The sequence below is a fragment of the Mus musculus genome, chromosome 2, assembly GCF_000001635.26.
Source record: "Mus musculus strain C57BL/6J chromosome 2, GRCm38.p6 C57BL/6J".
In the NCBI taxonomy this organism is placed as follows: domain Eukaryota; kingdom Metazoa; phylum Chordata; class Mammalia; order Rodentia; family Muridae; genus Mus; species Mus musculus.
The window spans coordinates 62,469,381-62,489,922 of NC_000068.7; the positions used below are offsets into that span (position 1 = coordinate 62,469,381).

The 20,542-nt window shown below is 38.4% G+C and overlaps 1 protein-coding gene across 1 annotated transcript, besides 7 other annotated features; it reads right to left on the reverse strand.

Moving 5' to 3' along the window:
* Positions 1 to 5,149: 5,149 nt before the first annotated feature.
* Positions 5,150 to 14,273, reverse strand: Gcg (glucagon). The gene is made up of 6 exons (NM_008100.4): positions 14,186 to 14,273; positions 11,085 to 11,188; positions 9,175 to 9,336; positions 7,444 to 7,581; positions 6,336 to 6,479; positions 5,150 to 5,604 (listed from the first exon to the last, which is right to left on the reverse strand). Exons 2-6 carry the CDS (start codon positions 11,174 to 11,176, stop codon positions 5,598 to 5,600), a joined length of 543 nt encoding a protein of 180 aa, NP_032126.1. The 5' UTR covers positions 11,177 to 11,188; positions 14,186 to 14,273; the 3' UTR covers positions 5,150 to 5,597.
* Positions 14,230 to 15,718: a biological region, named in NCBI's record as "Gcg promoter region". NCBI's record gives its function as "regulatory_interactions: Gcg".
* Positions 14,266 to 15,718: a promoter. NCBI's record gives the evidence for it as "EXISTENCE:reporter gene assay evidence [ECO:0000049][PMID:12815047]".
* Positions 14,317 to 14,337: a protein binding site, noted in NCBI's record as "G1-50; Alx3 site". NCBI's record gives the evidence for it as "EXISTENCE:protein binding evidence [ECO:0000024][PMID:26739814]".
* Positions 14,331 to 14,369: a protein binding site, noted in NCBI's record as "G1; Pax6 site". NCBI's record gives the evidence for it as "EXISTENCE:protein binding evidence [ECO:0000024][PMID:26739814]".
* Positions 14,347 to 14,376: a protein binding site, noted in NCBI's record as "G1 probe". NCBI's record gives the evidence for it as "EXISTENCE:protein binding evidence [ECO:0000024][PMID:11825903]".
* Positions 14,513 to 14,544: a protein binding site, noted in NCBI's record as "G3; Alx3 and Pax6 bind as a heterodimer". NCBI's record gives the evidence for it as "EXISTENCE:protein binding evidence [ECO:0000024][PMID:26739814]".
* Positions 14,561 to 14,585: a protein binding site, noted in NCBI's record as "CRE/ATF site". NCBI's record gives the evidence for it as "EXISTENCE:protein binding evidence [ECO:0000024][PMID:12815047]".

Below are 20,542 nucleotides of genomic sequence, written 5' to 3' on the forward strand. Positions count from 1 at the left end.
TCCTCTGAGACTCCATGAAACTGCTGGCCAAAGGCATAAGGAGCGAGAAGGCTCTCTGTTGCTTTTCCCACATTTGTGGTTTTCTTTGTTTTGTGTCACTTTCAAACCCTAGACTAGATCGTGACATCTGAGGACAATAGGCATGTTAGCATCACACTAAGTCCAGAACCGTTTGGCAATCAACAACGTGATGAGAACCTGTTATGGTTCAGTGTTTCAATAAGCTCACGAAGTCTGTCTTCAGTAGCCCACCGTCGGCACGGTCGGGCCAGCATTTGTGCTAGCTCACAGTTACTTGTTTCTAGTGGTGAAGCATCTAATGTCTCCACTGAACAGATGCCCTTGTTTCATTATTTCCACTGTTGACCCCTGAATCATGAGGGATTGTTTTCTTTGGCTCTCCAGCCACCCTTCTGTTTCCAATTCCTGGAATCTTGGCTCAAGAGGATAATACCTTTTTTTTTTTTTTTTCTCTTCTAATTCTTAGCGCTCTAGAGTGCTCCTCGATCACCATCAAGACTGACACACCGGTTTGTTTCAGATTTAAAGTCCAGTCATCTCTCTGAAAAGTATTTGTAGCCACAGAAGCCATCCCCACAGCACTTCCATGGCCGTTTATAGGCATGGGAAAGTGGTGACATTTTCGAATCATCCAATATGGCTTCCTAAGCTGAGTTCAAACAAAAAAGCTCAGACTGCATTGGTTGGTTGTTTTATTGCTTATGTCTCTGTTTTTGATTGCGCTCAAGCACCGTGCTCACATGGCACTGTCTGTGTTCCTAAGTGCAACAAGTGGCTGCATTTGTGAGTTCATGAAATGACTGCTAATTGTTTGAAAAGCACCATGATAGAAAGCATTGTTCCGCGATGGAAAGTTATGAACAGTGAAGTCCTGTTACTCAGGATCAAGAAACTGTCAAATTTTTCTTAGTAAGGGCTGGCTGCCTTGCAGGTTTGGAGGGGTGATGTGACATGGGAGATGTTGAGAATGAAGGCAAAGGAGGCATGCTCTGCTATCACGAAGCTGCAGAGGAATTTTTTCTTTTTAAATACCTGCTAAGAGCTATTCAGGAAAAGGGTTATGTGAAAGAGCAGGTTTCAGTGGTGACTGAGTTGGCTTGTTTCCCAAGGAAATTGGCAAACAAACTTACACAAGGAAAATGGTATTTTAGTTGACAAAAAATGCTATCAGAGACTTTGGAGAAATTAAATCTGCATTCCTGGTAGGGATAATAGTTCATCATTTATAGTTTCTTTGTAGAGCACAGCTCCCACATGTAAAGATAATTGACTGTTCTCTGTTTTGTTTGGTTTCCTTTCTACCTGGAGGTTGTTAATTTGAATATTTATTTTATGTTCTTCCAACATGTTAAATTGTCGCTTTGTTTGTGGTACTCTTCCCACCAATTCCTTTGTTGTTTTTCCAGATGCACAGATACATGCTTAAGTAGATGTGTTTTCACTATATTCTTTCTTTTATTGTGTATTTTCTCTTGTTAAGCTATGTTTCCTAACACCTCTAAAACAACATTAAATCGCAGTCAAAATAACAAGTATCTCTCCTTTGTGACTCTGTGGGGGATTCTTACAACACTTCCCACTAAGTGGAAACTTTAAGCTGAAGTATATATAATCTTTAAAAGTATCTGTTGATTATTCTTTCATGGGGAGGGGGGGTATGAGTTTAATATTGCCCATTGATTCAGCTAATTGCAAACAGGATTCCTTCATCTCTCTGTGACTCAATTTCCTCTTCAAGAAATTGGAAATAATAGCGTTAACTCATAGAGTTGTTACTAGATAATAGGTAATTAAAATACATCAAGTGCTTCAAATAGTGCCTGCCATTTGTTAAGTGCTGTATTAGTGTTACCCAATCCACTGTGTTTTTTCTTGAATCTATTAGTATGATGAATTATGTTAAAGGAGCTTTAAATATAAAGTCATTTTACCTTGATAGTGTCATTTCCCCTGGTCATCACATACTATGTTTAATATACACTTGGATTTTCTTCTTAGTATTTTAATTGCATCAATTTCAGAAATTGTTCATTTAGATTTAAGCACAATTTTATTTCAGACTTGAGATAAAATGCTTAGTGGAGAGGTTTTTTATTTTTATTAATGAATTGAAAAGATTGCTCCTCTCTATTTGCAGTAATATTGACAAATTATATTTTCCTATAAAGATTATTTTCATTCTAAATTTTTAAATGGATCTGGAGATGTAGCTCCTAGGTTCCTTTTAAAGCATATCATATATACAGGCCAAGGACATCTTCAGCGACATAGAGTTTGGGGCTAGCCTGGACTATATGAGATTCTGTATCTTAAAACAAGAGCCAATTTTTAAAATACACTAATATCCAGTTGTTCAAGTAAGTTCAAATTTTGGAAAAATTATTTTTGATAGTTATTTTTCAATTATTACTCTTCATTCAGCATTTGACCTTTCTCATTAACAACAACAACAGCAACAACAACAACAACAACAACAACAAAGAGGAAGGGCTTCAGTTACTTGTCTGTTCTGATGTACTTTCCCTTGGAAGGAGTAACTGAGTTAAGCATGGGGTCTATTTGTTTTCTGTCTCACTGTTTTAATTTTGTCTTTATTAACACATCCATTTTATCTTTCATTTCTTTTTGGTTTAGTTTTTTTTTTCTTTAGCTCTTTGAAATTTGTTCTTGATCTACTTGTTTCAAGAGCTGTCTAATATCATTTACTTTAATGTGCAGGCACAAAGGCTTTTAAGAGATGCTAATTTCTGGCCTTCATTGCATTTTGTTGTCCCTAGAGAGCACTATGCAATTGCCAAGGCTCTCTTCTGTTTTACTGTTTTTGGGCAACTGTTGCATGTGTGCTTGCAGATCAAGCAGCCTTTCCCATCAGAACTCATAGTTCAGTCTAAACCTGTAAAATCTTCCTGGTTCATTGCTCATTTCTTCTGTTTCATAATGTTTTCTTCATCTTAGACCAGAAAGTGGAGGTGCCTATGACTGTGATGTCTCAGACATTTTCTCCCAGAATCCTCACACTTTATAGATGTGAACAATGTACGATCACATACATAAACTTTAATAACTGCCCAAATTTCCATTACAAATCAGAGTCACATTTTAAAGTGCCCTCCTATCCTTTTCTTTCTTCTTCGTTTCTCATTTGTCAGAAACTGAGATTATAATCTCCATATTATTCTATAATACACATATCAACATGTTAACTCACTTGGCACTGTACTTTAATTTGCCCCTGGATCTTAAGGGTAGATTTATATTATCTGGGTTTGATCTCTTTCAGTTTTTTGGGCTTGACGACTGTGGACCTTCACACTGTTTTTCTCTTCTTTTCACTCTAGACACTCATTGTAACCTACCCGCTGCCTGCCCCGCCCCCTTTTTTGGATGAGTATATTCTGTCATTCTGAAGGCTGTGACCCAACTAGAACATACACAAAGGTGGTCTCCTTTGTTTGACATTATACGTCACACACACACACACACACACACACACACACACACACACACACTCACACTCACACACACACTCACACACACACTCACACACACACACTCACACACACTCACACATACACTCACACACACTCACACTCACACACACTCACACACACTCACACACTCACACACTCACACACACTCACACACACACACACACTCACACACACACTCACACACACACACACTCACACACACACACTCACACACTCACACACACACACACACACACACACACACACACACACACACACACACACACACACACACACATGGAAATCTACTAAGTCATCTGTGAATCCATAAGTACACAAGAGAATAGTTTACATGAAAGAAAACGCGGTGTCCATCAAGGAATTGTCTTGACCCGCTTTAGCTAGAACTGTGGGAAATATTGTTTGTTTTCCCTTCCAGATGAATGGCTTCACCAGGAGCACACACATGTGTATTTATTTAAGAAATAAATACAAGAACTGAGAGAAATCCGACTTTGAGAAAAATTGTTTTCTGTGTAGCCTGTGAGCCTCCCACAGTGGGGTGCTTTGGAGGAGAGAGGGATTATTTTGGTCCGGGGGAAGCCAACAAAGTCAGTGTCCTGCACTGACCACTTCCATGGCAACCGTCTTAGGGCCCTATTATCCTTGAGGGCTCACTGTAAAGCACATACAGAGAACTGGAAGATAGAGACGTGAGCATACTTAGATTGCTCTAATCTTTTTCACATGAGAAACTTACATACAAAGGAGTTAACTGTCTTCTTGGGATCCTTCTGTCAACTCCAACCCACTTAAATAACTGTAGTGTTAAAGTTGCTAAGTCAGGAGAAGTTTTCTACTACCTATTATAAAATGATTGTGGTTTAGAGGTTTTACCCCAAATTCACAGCTGCAGATCAAGTTATACAAGTATCTAACTAAATTACAAACTTTGAAATCTTATCAGTGGTAAATCTACCTTACTGCAGTGCTATAGAGTTGAAGAAACAGAGGGTGCCATGGTGTTACACAGAGGAAAATTTCAGGCATTGCCAACCAGTGTCAGGCACAGTCAAGACATTGGCCATAGCAGAACTGGGGTGTTGTGGAGAAACTCAGATATCTGCTGTATCAGGTAGTTGACTGAATAAATGGAGCAGAGACAAGTATATAAATGTCTGAATACACAAGGAGTGTGTGTGAGCTCAGGCAGGTGTGTAATGGGGTGTGCATGTGTGTGTGCATGTGTGTGTGCGTGTGCGTGCATGTGTGTGTGCGTGAGTGTGTGCGTGTGCATGTGTTCGTGCATGTGGGTGTGTGTGTGTGTGTGTGTGTGTGTGTGTGTGTGTGTGTGTGTGTAGGCATAATATTAAACTGAGAGGTAACTGACTTTTATAAGGAAGTGTGGCTGCTATTTGGCCCCAGGAGAGATTTGATTTTTGAGTCTAATGCTGCCTGATGACATTTTTTTGTCAAGATAAAACATAAATATCTGATATGACCAACTGATTCTTCAATGTTAGCTCAACATGGTAAAGTACTGCATACTCATTCAAAATATGGAGTTGTTCTCTAATAGTAGATTTGAGATATGGCCACCAGCTGAGAAAGAATGAGAGTCTGGAAGGACAGACAAATAAAGAGAAAGGAGACCATAGTAACAAAGAATGAAATATTTATTTAAATCTATTCTTGATACATCAAAAGCTGAGTGCATTTATGGTAAAGGATTCAAGGAAGAAGTTCTCTTTCCAGGTTTACCACTACGGTTACCAGGTGGTCATGTCTTCTGTTAGTATAATCCAGGTGTTGTGACTGCGATAATTTACAATTTATATCACAGAAAAATAATCTCGGGGGGGGGGGGACTTTAAAATGAGGAGAAAAAAATATGAGAATCCAGAATTTTCATACTGTAAAGTTGTTATTTTTATCAACATCCTGGAAATACTTTAATTCATATACAATCGTTGGGTTACACAATGCTAGAGGGAAATGTATTCATCTGCATGCAAAGCAATATAGCTTCAGGATATAGCTTTGAAATTGTACATCCCAAGTGACTGGCACGAGATGTTGTGAAGATGGTTGTGAATGGTGAAATACCTATTTCCTACGAGGGGGAAAAAAAAGAGAATTGTTTAGAATAATTATAGTAACCAGATGATATAACTAATTTATTCTGAAGACATTTCAATGTCATTTAATAAAAATTTATCTCTCTATTAGAAAATTCCTCAGCACTTTTACTTGAATTAATTTTCATATAAGGATGACATATTAAGAATCTTTCAAAAACATGTATTTGTAAATAATTATAAAAATAGGATTTATTAATAAATTACATTTTAACTTGATTTCTCTTAGTCCTGTGCTGTTCTCTCTCTTTTCTGTTTTGTTTTGTTTTGTTTTGTTTTGTTTTGTTTTGTTCTATTTTAATGCTGGAGACTGAGTTAGGGACCCCACATAGGCTAATCAAACACTATACCACTAACGTATACCCAGGCACACAGCTCTGCTCTTAAATTGAGTAAATAATGCCACTTATAATGACATTTTTGGGGTGTGTTAAACTTTCAGCAATTTTAATGTGACATTAATATGTAATGATTTGATTCTCCATATTTCATTCATACTGATTTTGTTAGTACTTGACATCCAGTGGATGCTTTGTGAGTAGCTAAATGGATCGAAACTTCCATAGAAAAGTTAAACATGCTTGCATAAGATATTCATCATATGTATTACGTAAGAGTCATCCTCATATAGGAACGGCTAATGGCTGTATAACCTACATTTATGAAATTTTTAATAGATTTCAAAATCAACTAAAAAAGCACCTACTTGTCAGTGATCTTGGTTTGAATCAGCCAGTTGATGAAGTCCCTGGTGGCAAGATTATCCAGAATGGTGCTCATCTCGTCAGAGAAGGAGCCATCAGCGTGCCTGCGGCCGAGTTCCTCGGCAATGGCGACTTCTTCTGGGAAGCTAAGAAAAGAAGGGCTGGGGTCAGTGTTTCTCTTAAATAAATGCTTATGAACTGCTGATCATTGGTGATGTGGGTGAGAATTGTAGAGAATAACATTTGGGTGGTGGTGGTGGGGCATTTCACTAAAACCCCTTATACAAGACCGTACAAGGTGGAGACCATTAAAAGCTAGAAGGTTTTGGTTCTCTACCCTGAAACGAAGCTCGCATAGCTTTGCCTTTTTGAGCAATCCACTCTGCCTTAAAGATTTTAGTTAGTTGACAACGCATACCTTATTATTTAAATGATTAGTTTTTCAAAAACCCAACACAAATACATCGTGCTCTGGAAAGTCATTGACTGCGAAAGCAGTCTGGCAAAATTTAGCAGGAAGGGGTTAAAATTCCAGCTATGCCCCCCCCCCCAACCCCATTCTCTACAGTGGAATTCTGAATATTTGTTACACATTACAGACACCCATGAAGTTGCACCACTGGGTTTGTAGGCATGATGGGTAGCGCTTACAAGTTAGCCTCCATACTAGTTCCCCCTCATTTCAATCTTCTCAGCAAGTATGTTTTAACTCCGCTTAAAAAAAATCAGAGTTGAACATAATTTTTCTCCCACTTCATTTCAAATGCAAATCAAAATGGTCACAAGAAAATGAGATGGTTCAGGAGTAATGTGTGACTAAGATCTAGGCAAGCAACTAAGAAACTTGCTCTCCTTTTCACCAACATTGTGTGGCTAGCTCTGTGGTGGCTGAGTACATGTGGTAGATGTGGATAATGTCGTTACATGTTTGAATTTTTATTTTCACATGAATACAAGTTAAAAGAATATGTAACTTCAAGTCAGACTATGACCATTTCATTAAATATTGCATTTTTAAAAAGTTTTCGGTACAGTTTTTCCCATCGGATAGTCTTTTTTTCTTCTTGTTGTTGCTGTTTTTAATCATTAGATAATCAGCCCGAGACTTACTCTCGCCTTCCTCGGCCTTTCACCAGCCAAGCAATGAATTCCTTTGCTGCCTGGCCCTCCAAGTAAGAACTCACATCACTGGTAAAGGTCCCTTCAGCATGCCTCTCAAATTCATCATGACGTTTGGCAATGTTGTTCCTGAAAGAAATGCGGGAGCTGAATTGAAGCTTTGCATCTTTGCTAGTGTGTTTCTCCTTGATAAGCTGTGCGAACCTTAGGCTCAGGACTGAAAGGAGAGAGGGCTAAGGAGTTTGGTAGGTGAGAGCGGTTACACAATTATTTTGAAGTTCTGTTAATGATCTGGATTGAAACTTTGTGGGGAAAGGCTAATGACATTTTAAAAGACACTAAACCTTCCTTTTCCAGGGGCCATTTTCACCTCCTCTGCTTCCTCATGCCATTGTTGTTAAAGCTTTATTTACGTTTTACTTGATTTTAGGACAGGAAGGCTGCCCACCCCGCCATGTTGCTCACAGTCAGAGTAGGTACTTGTTATTAAATGAACAGCCAGTCAGAGTCAGTTAACCGATCCGAGGGAAAGCTAAGGACTGTCATGAATTTTTATGAGAAGAACCATATGATGACGGATTAAAGAAAGTAAATGCTCTAGCGGGAGAGAAGCAAAGTGGGCTCTTATCAGCTGCAAGCGTGTTCGAAGAACCCAGGGGCGACAGAACCAGCAGCCTGAAGACCCGTGCTGTACATCGCCCTTTTGGAACGTTCATCTTAATCAGACAACAAATAGCTGAGGTTATGGGTCTCTTGCTTTGTGTTAGTTTGCCCACATTGTATCATTTCCACTCTAGAAAAATCAGAACAATGGTTTTCAAGTCTATAAATTTGTGTTTTCTCACAGTCATGCCTTACCTATAAGTCACTGGCAGGGACATTGTCAGCCCTCAGGTCTGCTCTGACCACTATGGGTATCTTTTCTGCCCTACTCTCCACTCCAAGGATATATGTGCCCTGTCTCCTTGTCTCATACCCTCTTCCTATCCTATTCATCCCACCCAAATATATCTATGTCCTTTTCCTGATTTTTAGATTTCCTCAGCTACTTGGTATGCATAACTTCCTTTTCCATGTGGGCTATCCTCCAAAGAAATTGTGAAATTCCACCATCTCTGCGAAACTCTTGTGGATAATTTCCTCCAGTAGCCTAGAAGTAGCAAAGCCCCCAACACTCCTCAAACAAAATCCAACATTAAAATGTATGCCTTATGATGGGTTTGTGTTCCTGCTTGCCACCTTCTCTCTTTACACTCAGCAACTAGCTAGGCTGTGATTTTAAATGCACTTCTTGGATTTTATGTTACAAAAGAATGGATGCAGCTGCTTTTCGTGCTTTACCAACGATCAATACAGCTAAGGTCTCATCTTAATCGGATCACAGTCATTGACTTGGACCCCTCAATTGCATGTTGTGAGTTTTCTCGAACTTTTAGTAAGATAACATTCTCAACCTAGCAGGTCATAAAAACTCAGTTTCCAGTTTAGAAAATTTCTAAAAACACTGCAGTTTAAGATAATAAAATGTTTTTGTCACAATTGTGTGTGGATAAGGATTTCTATAGAGCAAAGTCAAGGGGTAGCACGGTCAACATCAGAAATATCCAACATGAATAAGCCTGTTTGGTGAGCATGATAACCTAGGGGAGTCGGGAAAATTTCTTAATATGTACTGAAGTTAATATGTATATGAAGTTGTGTGCAACAACTTCAGACTCTTACCGGTTCCTCTTGGTGTTCATCAACCACTGCACAAAATCTTGGGCACGGCGGGAGTCCAGGTATTTGCTGTAGTCGCTGGTGAATGTGCCCTGTGAGTGGCGTTTGTCTTCATTCATCTCATCAGGGTCCTCATGCGCTTCTGTCTGGGAAGCTGGGAATGATCTGTGAGTGGAAGTGATTAAGCAGCTTAAATAGTACTGCACAAGCAGGTACTCCAAGGGCAGTGCTCCACAAGTACACACTTAGGCTTCTTGAGAAGACTTCTCGCTACAAAATAGAAGGTCCTGTGCAGGAGTGAGCTTGCTGTTTCTGCAGTTGCCTTGCAGTGGTTCTCAACTTTTCCAATGCTGTGACCCTTAAACACTGCTCCTCATGTTATGGTGACTCCCAACCATAATGTTATTTCATTGCTACTTCATAACTGTAATTCTGCTACTGTCACAAATCATAACATAAACATTTGATATATGATGCCCCCCCCGAAAGGGTCATGACCCACAGGTTGAGAACCAACGCTTAGAAGGCATTAGACCCTGCCCATTGGACTAGCTTCAGTGTATTGGAAGATACTCATTCTGAAATTTAGCAACAGGTTTCTCACATGTTTTCTGAAACAGGATGATAGAAATCTTTTCAAGTAATTAATCTACTCATGATTATGCTAATGTGACAGAGGAGAACAGTGACTTGAATATTTTAAAACTTTAAGAATCCCAAATCATGTGTTTGGGCAGCAGATCTATGTCCCCAAATTTGTCTTGCATATACTAATGTAAAAAAAAAACCCTCAATTACTTAGCCATACAATAGCTAAAGATTGGAGAAAGGGACAAAAAACACCATCTGCTAATTTGAAAATTCCTGGTGGATATTCCTATGTAACTGTTTGGCATGATAAATATACAGGGATATCAATGTAATAACCACAAACGGTATACTATTTCACTTGTCAAATTAAAATTATTAAGCAGTAGAGAGGGTAAAATATTTCTCTACTACCAATTGGCAGAGAGATGAACTCTGACAGCTTTTCTGAAGGGCAAATCAGCAAGGTTTTTTTGTACTAATTCTGGTTTAAATTCACTCATGCCCTTTGACACAATAGTGTCATTGTTAGAAATCTACCCCAAAAAGTATTAAGAAATGCGAGCAAAATGCATATGGACAGACCTCCTGTGTAGCACTCTTCCTGGGTAAATTTTAAAACTTCTTTAAATGCCCAGAAGAGGAGGAATATGAAAATAAATACTGTATATGATGTGAAAAGCATGTAACTCATACAAATCAGATATGTCGTAATAAAAGAGCAAGTTGACAATATAACTTCAAGAGAAAAATCTATTTCATGGCAATAGAAGCTCAAAGACATTTGCATGATAGTTTATACAGGTACTGAGAAGGGACTAGGAGGGGAGGGAGGGGCAAACTGATATAATGCTATTCCAATTAAAAACGTATTTAAAAATCTTTAAAACCCAGGAAAGTAACACCCTAATTTTATATATTTTGAATTATTTTCTTTGCACAGTAGATATATTTGAACACTTGAAAATGTTGAGTATTTTTTTAAACATTTTAAATCTTAAATATATATGATTTTTGTAATTAACAAAGAATAATGTTATTTTTAAAGACATAAAAAGGAACTGGGGTTGAAATAGCTAAAACAAGGTACTAAAGATTATCATCTGAAGAATCCAAAGGATTACAGTTTTCCATTGACATGCTTGTAAACCTAGCTACCCCATTGTTGGTGTATATGTATCCTGATTCGTATCCCAGATCAGCCCACCTTTATCACCACTGTGTGTTCAATACGTCCCTCCAAACCCCTGGGACCCTACTCACCAATCACGGTTCTCACAGATTTTATTATAACCACAGTGACAGACCAGACTACTGTTCAGTACCTGGGGTTCTCCTCTGTGTCTTGAAGGGCGTGCTGCCAGCTGCCTTGCACCAGCATTATAAGCAATCCAGCCACAAAGTAAATGGTCTTCATTTTTTTTTCTGCCTGATGGAACACAGAATGGGGGTGGGTAGGGGGTGATGGGGGAGCAGGCAGTCCAAATGAGCTCAATTTTGACTAAGTTAATATTACGTGCAGACAAAAGTTATTCTGTCTGTTTTACCCTGCTTATGGCTCCAATGCCATGTTAAATTCAAATAGAATATACACCCCCCTACCCCCATGAATTTTGATAAGGAAAAAATAACACAAAGGATCTGTTCTACTATTAGGCTTTTCATTAATGTAGGACACTTCTGTTAATGTTTAGAAGGCTCATTTCCAGACTTGAAATAAAAGTGTCCACAATAAACATTTAAAATACCCTCTGTAGATGATATGCTGCATATGGTTAGCCTGAGTGGCACCTTATCCATAACACCACCCCTTCACTATCAGTCTGGCTTTCAATTAATCGTCCTTCACTTCCAAGCATTTACATTATACTGCATTTCAACCATCTTAAAGCCGCCTCAGGCTACAACTTGGCATACCAGCTGTCGGTTCAGATGTATTATTCATTTATATTTTAAATAGTGTAACTTGGTCTAGACTTTGTAATTATAAAGCGGCCAACAGATTTGAGGTATTTTAGGGTGCTTTGACCTGTTCTAAATTAAAGGAAAAAAATCATTTTAAAGACAAGCAATTTGCAATAAGAGCTAATGCTCCTGGCAACTTGAACAATCACAGCTAAGAAATTAAAGATTAGTATCCTAGGGAAAATTAGTGCTTGCTTTTGAAGTCCCAAAGTCCCTTGGTTGTCTGGTAATTATACTCAGTCTAGAAAATGACATTTCCTAGTAATGACACTGTGGGTCTGTGTGCAGCATACACCTGGTTTCTTGTCTGTTTGGCAAAAACTGATAACCTGTGAAAGCAGAAGATACCAGGGTTGTGGTGATGAGGATGTGGGTCTACATGAGTGTGGACCAGGACACCTCTAAAGAGTGAGCTCTTCTGTCTTCTGAGTTGGAATCTTGAGTCCAGAGTGTGTCTCAGGCTTCTCTCTGCAACCTTCCAACTCTAGTGTTTTATTTTTGAGAAATGGGAATTTCAGCCCAAGTTTCATTATGTTTCTTCATAAATAAATGAAATGAGTATTTTTAGCAAATGACATTTGGTTTGGAATAAGGATTTTACAAATATTATCATTTTTAAAACATCAATCTTTTTTTTTAACATCTCAGCCATATTTACTATCTGTCTTTAGCAGTAAAATAGAGACTGTCATACCTGGAGTGGTAGATTCCTGAAGTAATAAGTACTTATTGATGAACTGGCCAATCAGACAAAACAGCATAATAGAAATTATGCTTTCATCTATCTTGATGATGAACAACACATGGCTACTTTGACATGTCTTTGATTGTACCTTTCAATGGTAATGTGTTATTATACTATTGAAGAGTTAAAGTTTCCTTTTAGGACCATAATGCTATTGGAAAGCCTCTTGCAAAAGACTGAACAATGCCAACTCAGTCCTAAATAAACCCTTCAACCCAAAGTCCCTGAAGGTTCTGAGATGGCCCTGGTCATGTTTTTAAAGGGTAGACTTTGAAAGGACAATACAGAGAGAACATATGTCTTCCAATGCAACCTCTTGGTATAACTCACTTCCCTTTAGCCACTTTTTGAAAGTTAAGAAACTTCTGAGAAATAAAATAATTAACCCATTGCTTTAATACTATTATTTAGAATTAAATATATTATGTTAGCATCAACATTGTATCCAGTAAGAAATTTACACTTACTTCTCTCCTCTTTTGGCTAGTGTAAAGAAAGAGAATGGTATTTCTGAAAAAAAGTAAAAAGAAAAATGCCACAACTTTCCTATCAAAATTAAAATTAGGATATAGGTACAGTATTACTCCCTGTTTGGAAAGTCTTAGAAAAAGAATCTTAGATTTAGGAAAGAAGAGATTATTTTATTTTCCTAAGATACATTGGTGTTGTAGGGTACATAAACACTTTCTGCTTCCTTATCTCCCTTAATAACGAGTCCTTAGATAAGTGGTTCTCAACCTTCCTAATGCTGTGACCCTTTAATACAGTCCCACATGTTGTGGTGACTCTAAGCATGAAGTTATTTTCAATGCCACTTCATAACTGTAATTTCACTACTGTTATGAATCATAATGTAAATATCTAATATACAATACCCGTGAAGGAGTTGTTTGACCCCCAGATTGAGAAGTAACGGCCCTGGGATGTCTTGAAACACACTATGCCTGATGGTTGACTCCGTTGCTGGCATTTGTGAATTGGGGTTTTTCCCTATGAACTTAAGAAGGCACTTCAGAATATCTGATTGGTCTTTCTAAAGAGATGCAGAGAATCTCATTCCAGATGGAGCTACTTTAGACTGTATTTACAACTATTATATGGTAAATAACTGTTATTTTATAACCCATATGAAGACATTCCCAGTTATTGATGACGCTTGTTTTCTGCTTTATAGATGTCAGCTTTAATTTACAAAGGGCCTTGATACCTCGAAACATTTATTAGAAATCTGGATAGTTGAGAGATGAGACTGAATATTTTCTTTTAGAAAACAAAAGCTTTTAAAAAAAGCTTTTAATTCATAAAGAAAAACTGCTATTATAGTCTTGGTAATGGACACATTTTCTTGTGAAATTAAAAAGCCCCTTCTGTTCAAAGTAGTACGCGCATCTTTCAAGTCAAAGCAAAAATATTTATTTTTCAGAGTATTTACTTAGTTGAACATACTGTTCACATTGTAACAAATGCACTGGTCTGAATCTTTGTTTTTCTTTCTATTTTATAAATGCATTATATTATTTCTCTAAGTAGTTTGCAAATTCATCACGATAAAGTAGGTATAAATCTAATCAATAACGCTTTGATCTAAACTGTGCCCTTCATCGTCCTATCAATAAGGTAAAAGACGTAAAAACAACATTTTAATTCATAGTACTTAAACATAGTTCACTGCCCAATGTCCTCCAGACAGTCCCCGCCGCACAGTGTGCCTCTTACCTTGTGAGCCTGAGCTGCGAACAGGTGTAGACAGAGGGAGTCCCCTTGGGAACTTTGAGTGTGTCCTGGGCCCAAGCTCTGCCCTTCTGCACCAGGGTGCTGTGCTTTTATATGCTCTCCAGGCTGTTTAGCCTTGCAGATATTACGCTGACAATATAAATTTCTCATCTGTAAATAATGGGGTTTTGTTCAAATGATTTCACTCGCCCACTCACTTTGCTCATCTGCTTTTTACGCTGATACCGGGTTGAGACCGCAGAGGCCCGGAAACATTTTATTTACTCTTGTGCCTTTCTGTTTGGGAATGGAAAGGGCAGTTTGGAGATCCACCCTTCGGTCTCAGTCAGGCACGAAAAACTGCTAAAGTTCTCTCAAGTGAATTTTGACGTCAAATGAGCCTAGTCTCATTTGAGGGTCTTATCCCTTGATTTGGTATTTGGCTATATCCTGAGTTCCTGAATAAGTGATAGATCATTCATCTAGGCAAACAAATCACTCACCCAGTACACACATATCAATAACCCACTCATCCACATTGTATGGAATAAATTTGTATTCTCTTTGTGGGGAGATTTTAAATGTCAATTAAAATGTAATGTGCACCATGTTAATGAGACACAGAAGGCAAAATGAGAATACACAAACTCACTGATGCTGATAGCAAAGGGTCTATTATTTCTGTTTTCATCTTAAAATGAAATAAAAATGACTTAAATTTAATTTTACTGAGAAGGGGTGGGGCATTAGAATACAAAGAGAGATACAGGAGGCAAACTATTGAGATGAGATGCATGCTGTTTCTTTCTATAGCTTCCAGCGTGTATATAGGTCCTTACTAATTATAGCATATAGCAGATACAATTCTAGCCATTCCAACAGAAGGAAATATAAGATGGGAAATAACCAGGATGTATGAACAGACAGCATGAAACTCCAGTGATCATAAGTATGTTTCCTTCCCTGCTATCATCTGTAAGCTAGGGGACTTTGGCCAAGCCACACATTCTCCGGGATTCTAATGCTGATTTGTGAGGAGAGCAGTGGTTAAGCATTTGTTTAATATATGACAAGACCACAGCGTTTCCCACCTAAATCTGGATGTCCAAATGTATCAACTACCTGGTATAACTGATAACTTCCATGGAAATAGACCATTGAAACAACTGGAGGAGTACTCTGACTGAACTTAATTCTTCATTCTGTGCATTAAACTCACTGGTGGGTGTGGAGCTACACTAAGAAATAGGTACCATTTTCCACGTCAGTAGAGAGAACTTACTGAGGGGTTTTGTGCTAGTTGTCATTGATGATATGAAGCCCTGGTCCCTAGAGTTAGGTCCAAGGACCAGCATACATGAGATCCTATTAAAAGCAGAAAATCTCATGCCTCAGATCTGATCTACCTACATTTTATCAAGGCTCCCAGGAAATCTATTAGCAGGTTAAGCTGAAATCACAGCTGTATAAATTATCAAGTTCACTTTCTCATTGGTGCTGCTGGTGTCTTGAGCCAAGGACAGCTCTTGGCAGAGCCAGCAGATGGGGTGAAAGAGCAGAGAAAGGTGTCCAGCTCCAAGTCTAGCAGAACTAACTCAATTGCACTGATTAAGCTTAGAAGTGTGGACCAGCTTAGCGCAGGACTAGATTGCTCTTTATGATTGCGAGTGTCAGGAGTGTAACAGCCACACCTTTATTAAATGTTTTGTCACCTTCCGGCCCCTTTTATCCTGTCTCCACTTTCCTCTCCTTTTCTCATCTCCCATTTTTCACCCTCCTCTCTTTTCCCTTTTCTGATACTACCAGTGTGTGAAGCATCCCTAAGAGAGGGTTCTGCAGATGATGTTTAAGATGCTCAAAAGCCATAAATATAGCACCAGAGTCTTGGTAAAACTTTCTCTCAGTGGTTCTTCTCTTTTTTCTCCTCCTTACTTGCCTTCTGTTATTTTAGAAGTAACTCACCCCCCTTTTGTCAGAAAATAGTTCTATAACTCTCCCTCCACCCAACTAATTCTGGCTCTTAGAGAAAAGGGCACCAAGGATATAAGCCTTATAATAACCCCTAGGAGGAACAAATAAGCTTCTTAATAGACATTGTGTTAAGAGACAATATGGGTGCTAAGATAAGCTTTAAATTCAGTTTGAGTGTATAGATTCAATAGTAACTTTAGCACCAGCCTCTTCTTGGCCTTCATTTCCCATCAATGCAGTTGTTTAATTATTTATGTGTGAGGCAGGGGTAGTGGTAGGCATGTATGTAAAAGATTAATATTAAAAAGTTCAGCTTGTCCAATAGCTAACTGTGAGTATCCATTTCTGTGTTTGCTAGGCCCCAGCATAGCCTCACAAGAGACAGCTATATCAGGGTCCTTTCAGCAAAATCCTGCTGGTGTATGCAATGGTGTCAGCATTTGGAGGCTGATTATGGAATGGATCCCTGGTTATGGCAGTCTCTAGTTGGTCCATCCTTTCGTCTCAGTTCCAAACTTTGTCTCTGTAACTCCTTCCATGGGTGTTTTGTTCCCAGTTCTAAGAAGGGGCAAAGTGTCCACACTTTGGTCTTTGTTCTTCTTGAGTTTCATGTATTTTTCAAATTATATCTTGTATCTTGGGTATTGTAAGTTTCTGGGCCCCCAATGGAGGAGCTAGAGAAAGTACCCATGTAACTAAAGGGGTCTGCAACCCTATAGGTGGAACAACAATATGAACTAACCAGTACCCCGGATCTTGTGACTCTAGCTGCATGTATGAGAAGATGGCCTAGTCGTCCATCATTGGGAAGAGAGGCCCCTTGGTCTTGCAAACTTTATATGCCTTAGTACGGGGAACGCCAGGGCCAAGAAGTGAGAGTGGGTGGGTAGGGGAGTGGGGGGGGGTCTAAGGGACTTTTGGGATAACACTTGAAATGTAAATGAAGAAAATACCTAATTAAAAATAAATAAATAAATAAATAAATAAATAAATAAATAATTTTAAAAAGTTCAGCCTGAAGCAGAATGGTTGTGTGTTTGGCAAGGAGGTTGCCTAGAATTGTTCTACTGGAGGCAGCATGGAGGGCCTTGGTTGTCAGTCGTATTATATAATGGTAGATATCATCTACCTTCCTGAAAGGTTGATTTTCTGACCTGTAATAAAGTAATGATTACGTTATAAATATAGTAAAATATTTCTACTCTAATGTTTAAGGTAAAAGAAGGTACATAATCAGTAAAATGTTATTGTTCTTTCTGAGGCTTAAGATCAAGGGCACCTTCCATATACTGTCAACCCACAGGCTAGAGAGCTCAATGCTTGCTTTAATCCTTCTGTGTCACCATCTTGAAATTCTTACAAGGCTCCACATTTTTATTTGCAAAGATGATGTAGCTGGTCCTGCAGAGGGCTTCACTCTGGACTGATGTCATGTAGGGTGTGAGGTTGGTGTCCATTGATTTCTGACAACTCTAGAGGATATGGAGACTGAAGTATCTGGGAATGGTTCATACTACATTCTGGCAGCAGGTGTACAGGAAGAAGGGTTATAATGGATTGCTCAAAGAATACAGGATGTCATGACCCTTTTGGAGGACACTTTTTTAATGTTCATAAAGTTATCAAAGCCCTGGCCCAGAAAAGTTCAAGTATCATTTTGAAATTTAATTGCACAACTAATTCTCCATATACTTGTAATGAGATAGTGATAGCTCTATGGCAGTTATTTGCATAATTACAACATGTTAGCAATAATCTGAGGGGGCCATCCATATAGCACTGTTTACACACAATGCAGACAGACTTTATTTATCAATATAGAAAGACTTCAAGATAGGTTGTTAATTGAAAAAGACAGAAGCATTGATTAATCATATATCAGCCTACTTTTGTGTGTTAGAAGGAGAATAAATGGTCCATCAGCTTCCAAACGCTGACACCATTGCATACACTAGCAAGATATTGTTGAAAGGACCCAGATGTAGCTGTCTCTTGTGAGACTATGCCGGGGCCTAGCAAACACAGAAGTGGATGCTCACAGTCAGCTATTGGATGGATCACAGGGCTCCCAATGGAGGAGCTAGAGAAAGTACCCAAGGAGCTAAAGGGATCTGCAACCCTATAGGTGGAACAACATTATGAACTAACCAGTACCCCGGAGCTCTTGACTCTAGCTGCATATGTATCAAAAGATGGCCTAGTCAGCCATCACTGGAAAGAGAGGCCCATTGGACAAGCAGACTGTATATGCCCCAGTACAGGGGAACGCCAGGGCCAAAAAAAAAAAAAAAAAAAAAAATGGGAATGGGTGGGTAGGGAAGTGGAGGGGAGGGTATGGGGAACTTTTGGGATAGCATTGAAAATGTAATTGAGGAAAATATGTAATAAAATATTTTTTAAAAAAGAAGGAGAATAAATACATATTTACCTTCAATTGCATTAAACTTGGAAGGACACATGAGCCACTGCCAAAAGCTTACTTAACTCTAGAACACAGCATGGAGCCATGTCAATGGTAGGGTACAAAGAAGTCTCCTCAACACACATCTGGTTTTATTTTCTGGCTGTTTGATTCAGATTGTTATACAAAACAACAACAAATTTTAACTTAAACGTTGAATAGTACAACCACCGTACTAAGAGAAAGCCTTGTAGTAAATGTTCAAAGAAGTTTTATTTACCTTAGCTATGAATGATAGATAGTTGAAATACCATTGGCAAGAGAAACAACTGATAAATCATCACACAGAATTATACATGTAATTGAATACTATTCAAAAACTAGACATCAAGAATTGATACCCACAGTGATGCAGATGAATTTTACAAAAATGTGTGTCTTAAAAGAGGCTGGGAGCTGGAGAGATGGCTCAGCCGTTAAAGGCTAGGCTCACAATCAAAAATATAGCAGAGGCTGGACACACAAGCGTAAGTGCCATCCCGTGTAGATCCAGATATGTGAGTTCAAGGACAGATGAAACTGACGTTTTAACATGGGCCCAAATTGTGGCTATTTCTTGGTTGAGGCCAGAAGAAATTGCCTTGGGTAGAACTTTCTAGTAAGAAAAAAAATCTTTTATTGCAGTAATTGTCAAAAGAAACAAACCAAAACAAATTATTTCAGCTTATGTAAGCTGCATATTTACATACCTATGTACATATGCATATATCTACACGCACATATAATATAAAGGTGTGTGAGGGTTAAGTGGAAAGACATCACAGGCAAGACTAGTAGTTTTCAGATCACTGATGCATTAGGTGGATCTGCTTGCATGGCCTATGTATAATATTTTTCATACCAAACAGTAAAAAGAAAACTATGATAGACCCTTGTTAGGACTGACATATTAGCAGCAATTCACCAGTTGTTCTGGAAATCAAGAGTGTGTCCTTTCAGTTACTGAGTAGAAGGGAGGTGAAATATGTGAAGTCCAGAGGCACAGGATAGCAAAGAACTTGCTGTGGGTTACAATATTCTTCTCCATAAGAAGGTTTTGTCAAAGTGGGTGGAAACCTTCAAAAGAGTTAAAAAAAAAAAAGAAACTTCATAAATTAGTGTGTGAAGTTTGAGGGAACTGTTTATGTCAATTGGCTTAGTTTTGGCTTTGAAGATTAAAGAAAAGGTTGAACGAGTGTTATATAAAAACAATGAGAAAATTTTAAATCAGTTCATGGAATGTAATGATCGGATGCCTTTCATGTGCCCATGGGCGACTTGATGGTGTAAGGGATGGGGGGATGGCAAAGGAAGAGCATCTGGGGGTTTCTAAGAGAGCAGAGGATGCGAGAAATGCCTTTCATGGGAGATATTTAAGAATTAGTTCGTGACCATCCATCTGGAAAGATCTGGAGGATGGCTGTGGAGGAGGGGAAGCTCCCTAATAAGACTGATGGACAGTTTTCTTGCCCCGAGGCTCTGAGACCTTGTAGAAAACTTACGAGTCTGTGCAGGGGACCGTGTGGCATCATGGCTTAACAGTCGTTGATTTTATCTTTTGTAAGATCCCTTGTATAATGAGATGTTTAAAATTGTTCTAAGTTTCAGTTGTTATTTTTATTCTTAAAGCGAACAAAAAAAAAAGAAAGAAAACAAAATCACATTTGTACAAAAGAATCTTATCTCATAATGTATAAGCAGAATATATATTTATGTGTATAAATACATATATATCATTGAATACATGTGCTATGCTACTATTTTTTGCATATTGTAGCTATAAAAAAACCAAACCATATGTCATTACATTTATCCAACCTCTTGCTCATCTGGAAAGATTTTTTTTTCTTCAAGCTTCTAAGAGGCTTTAATGTGAACCAATTAAAACATTGTCGTTTTCAAAGTCTTCTCAGAAAGGAAATAACTTCAGCCATTAGAAAATGTAACAT

Bases quoted from the DNA above. Each gene is read 5' to 3' on its own strand.
- Gcg (NM_008100.4), bottom strand. From the start codon at position 11,176: ATGAAGACCATTTACTTTGTGGCTGGATTGCTTATAATGCTGGTGCAA. The intron at 9,337-11,084 runs GTACTGAACAGT...TTCCACTCACAG, and splicing joins GACACAGAGGAGAACCCCAG to ATCATTCCCAGCTTCCCAGA. The intron at 7,582-9,174 runs GTAAGAGTCTGA...CATTTCTTTCAG, and splicing joins ATGAACACCAAGAGGAACCG to GAACAACATTGCCAAACGTC.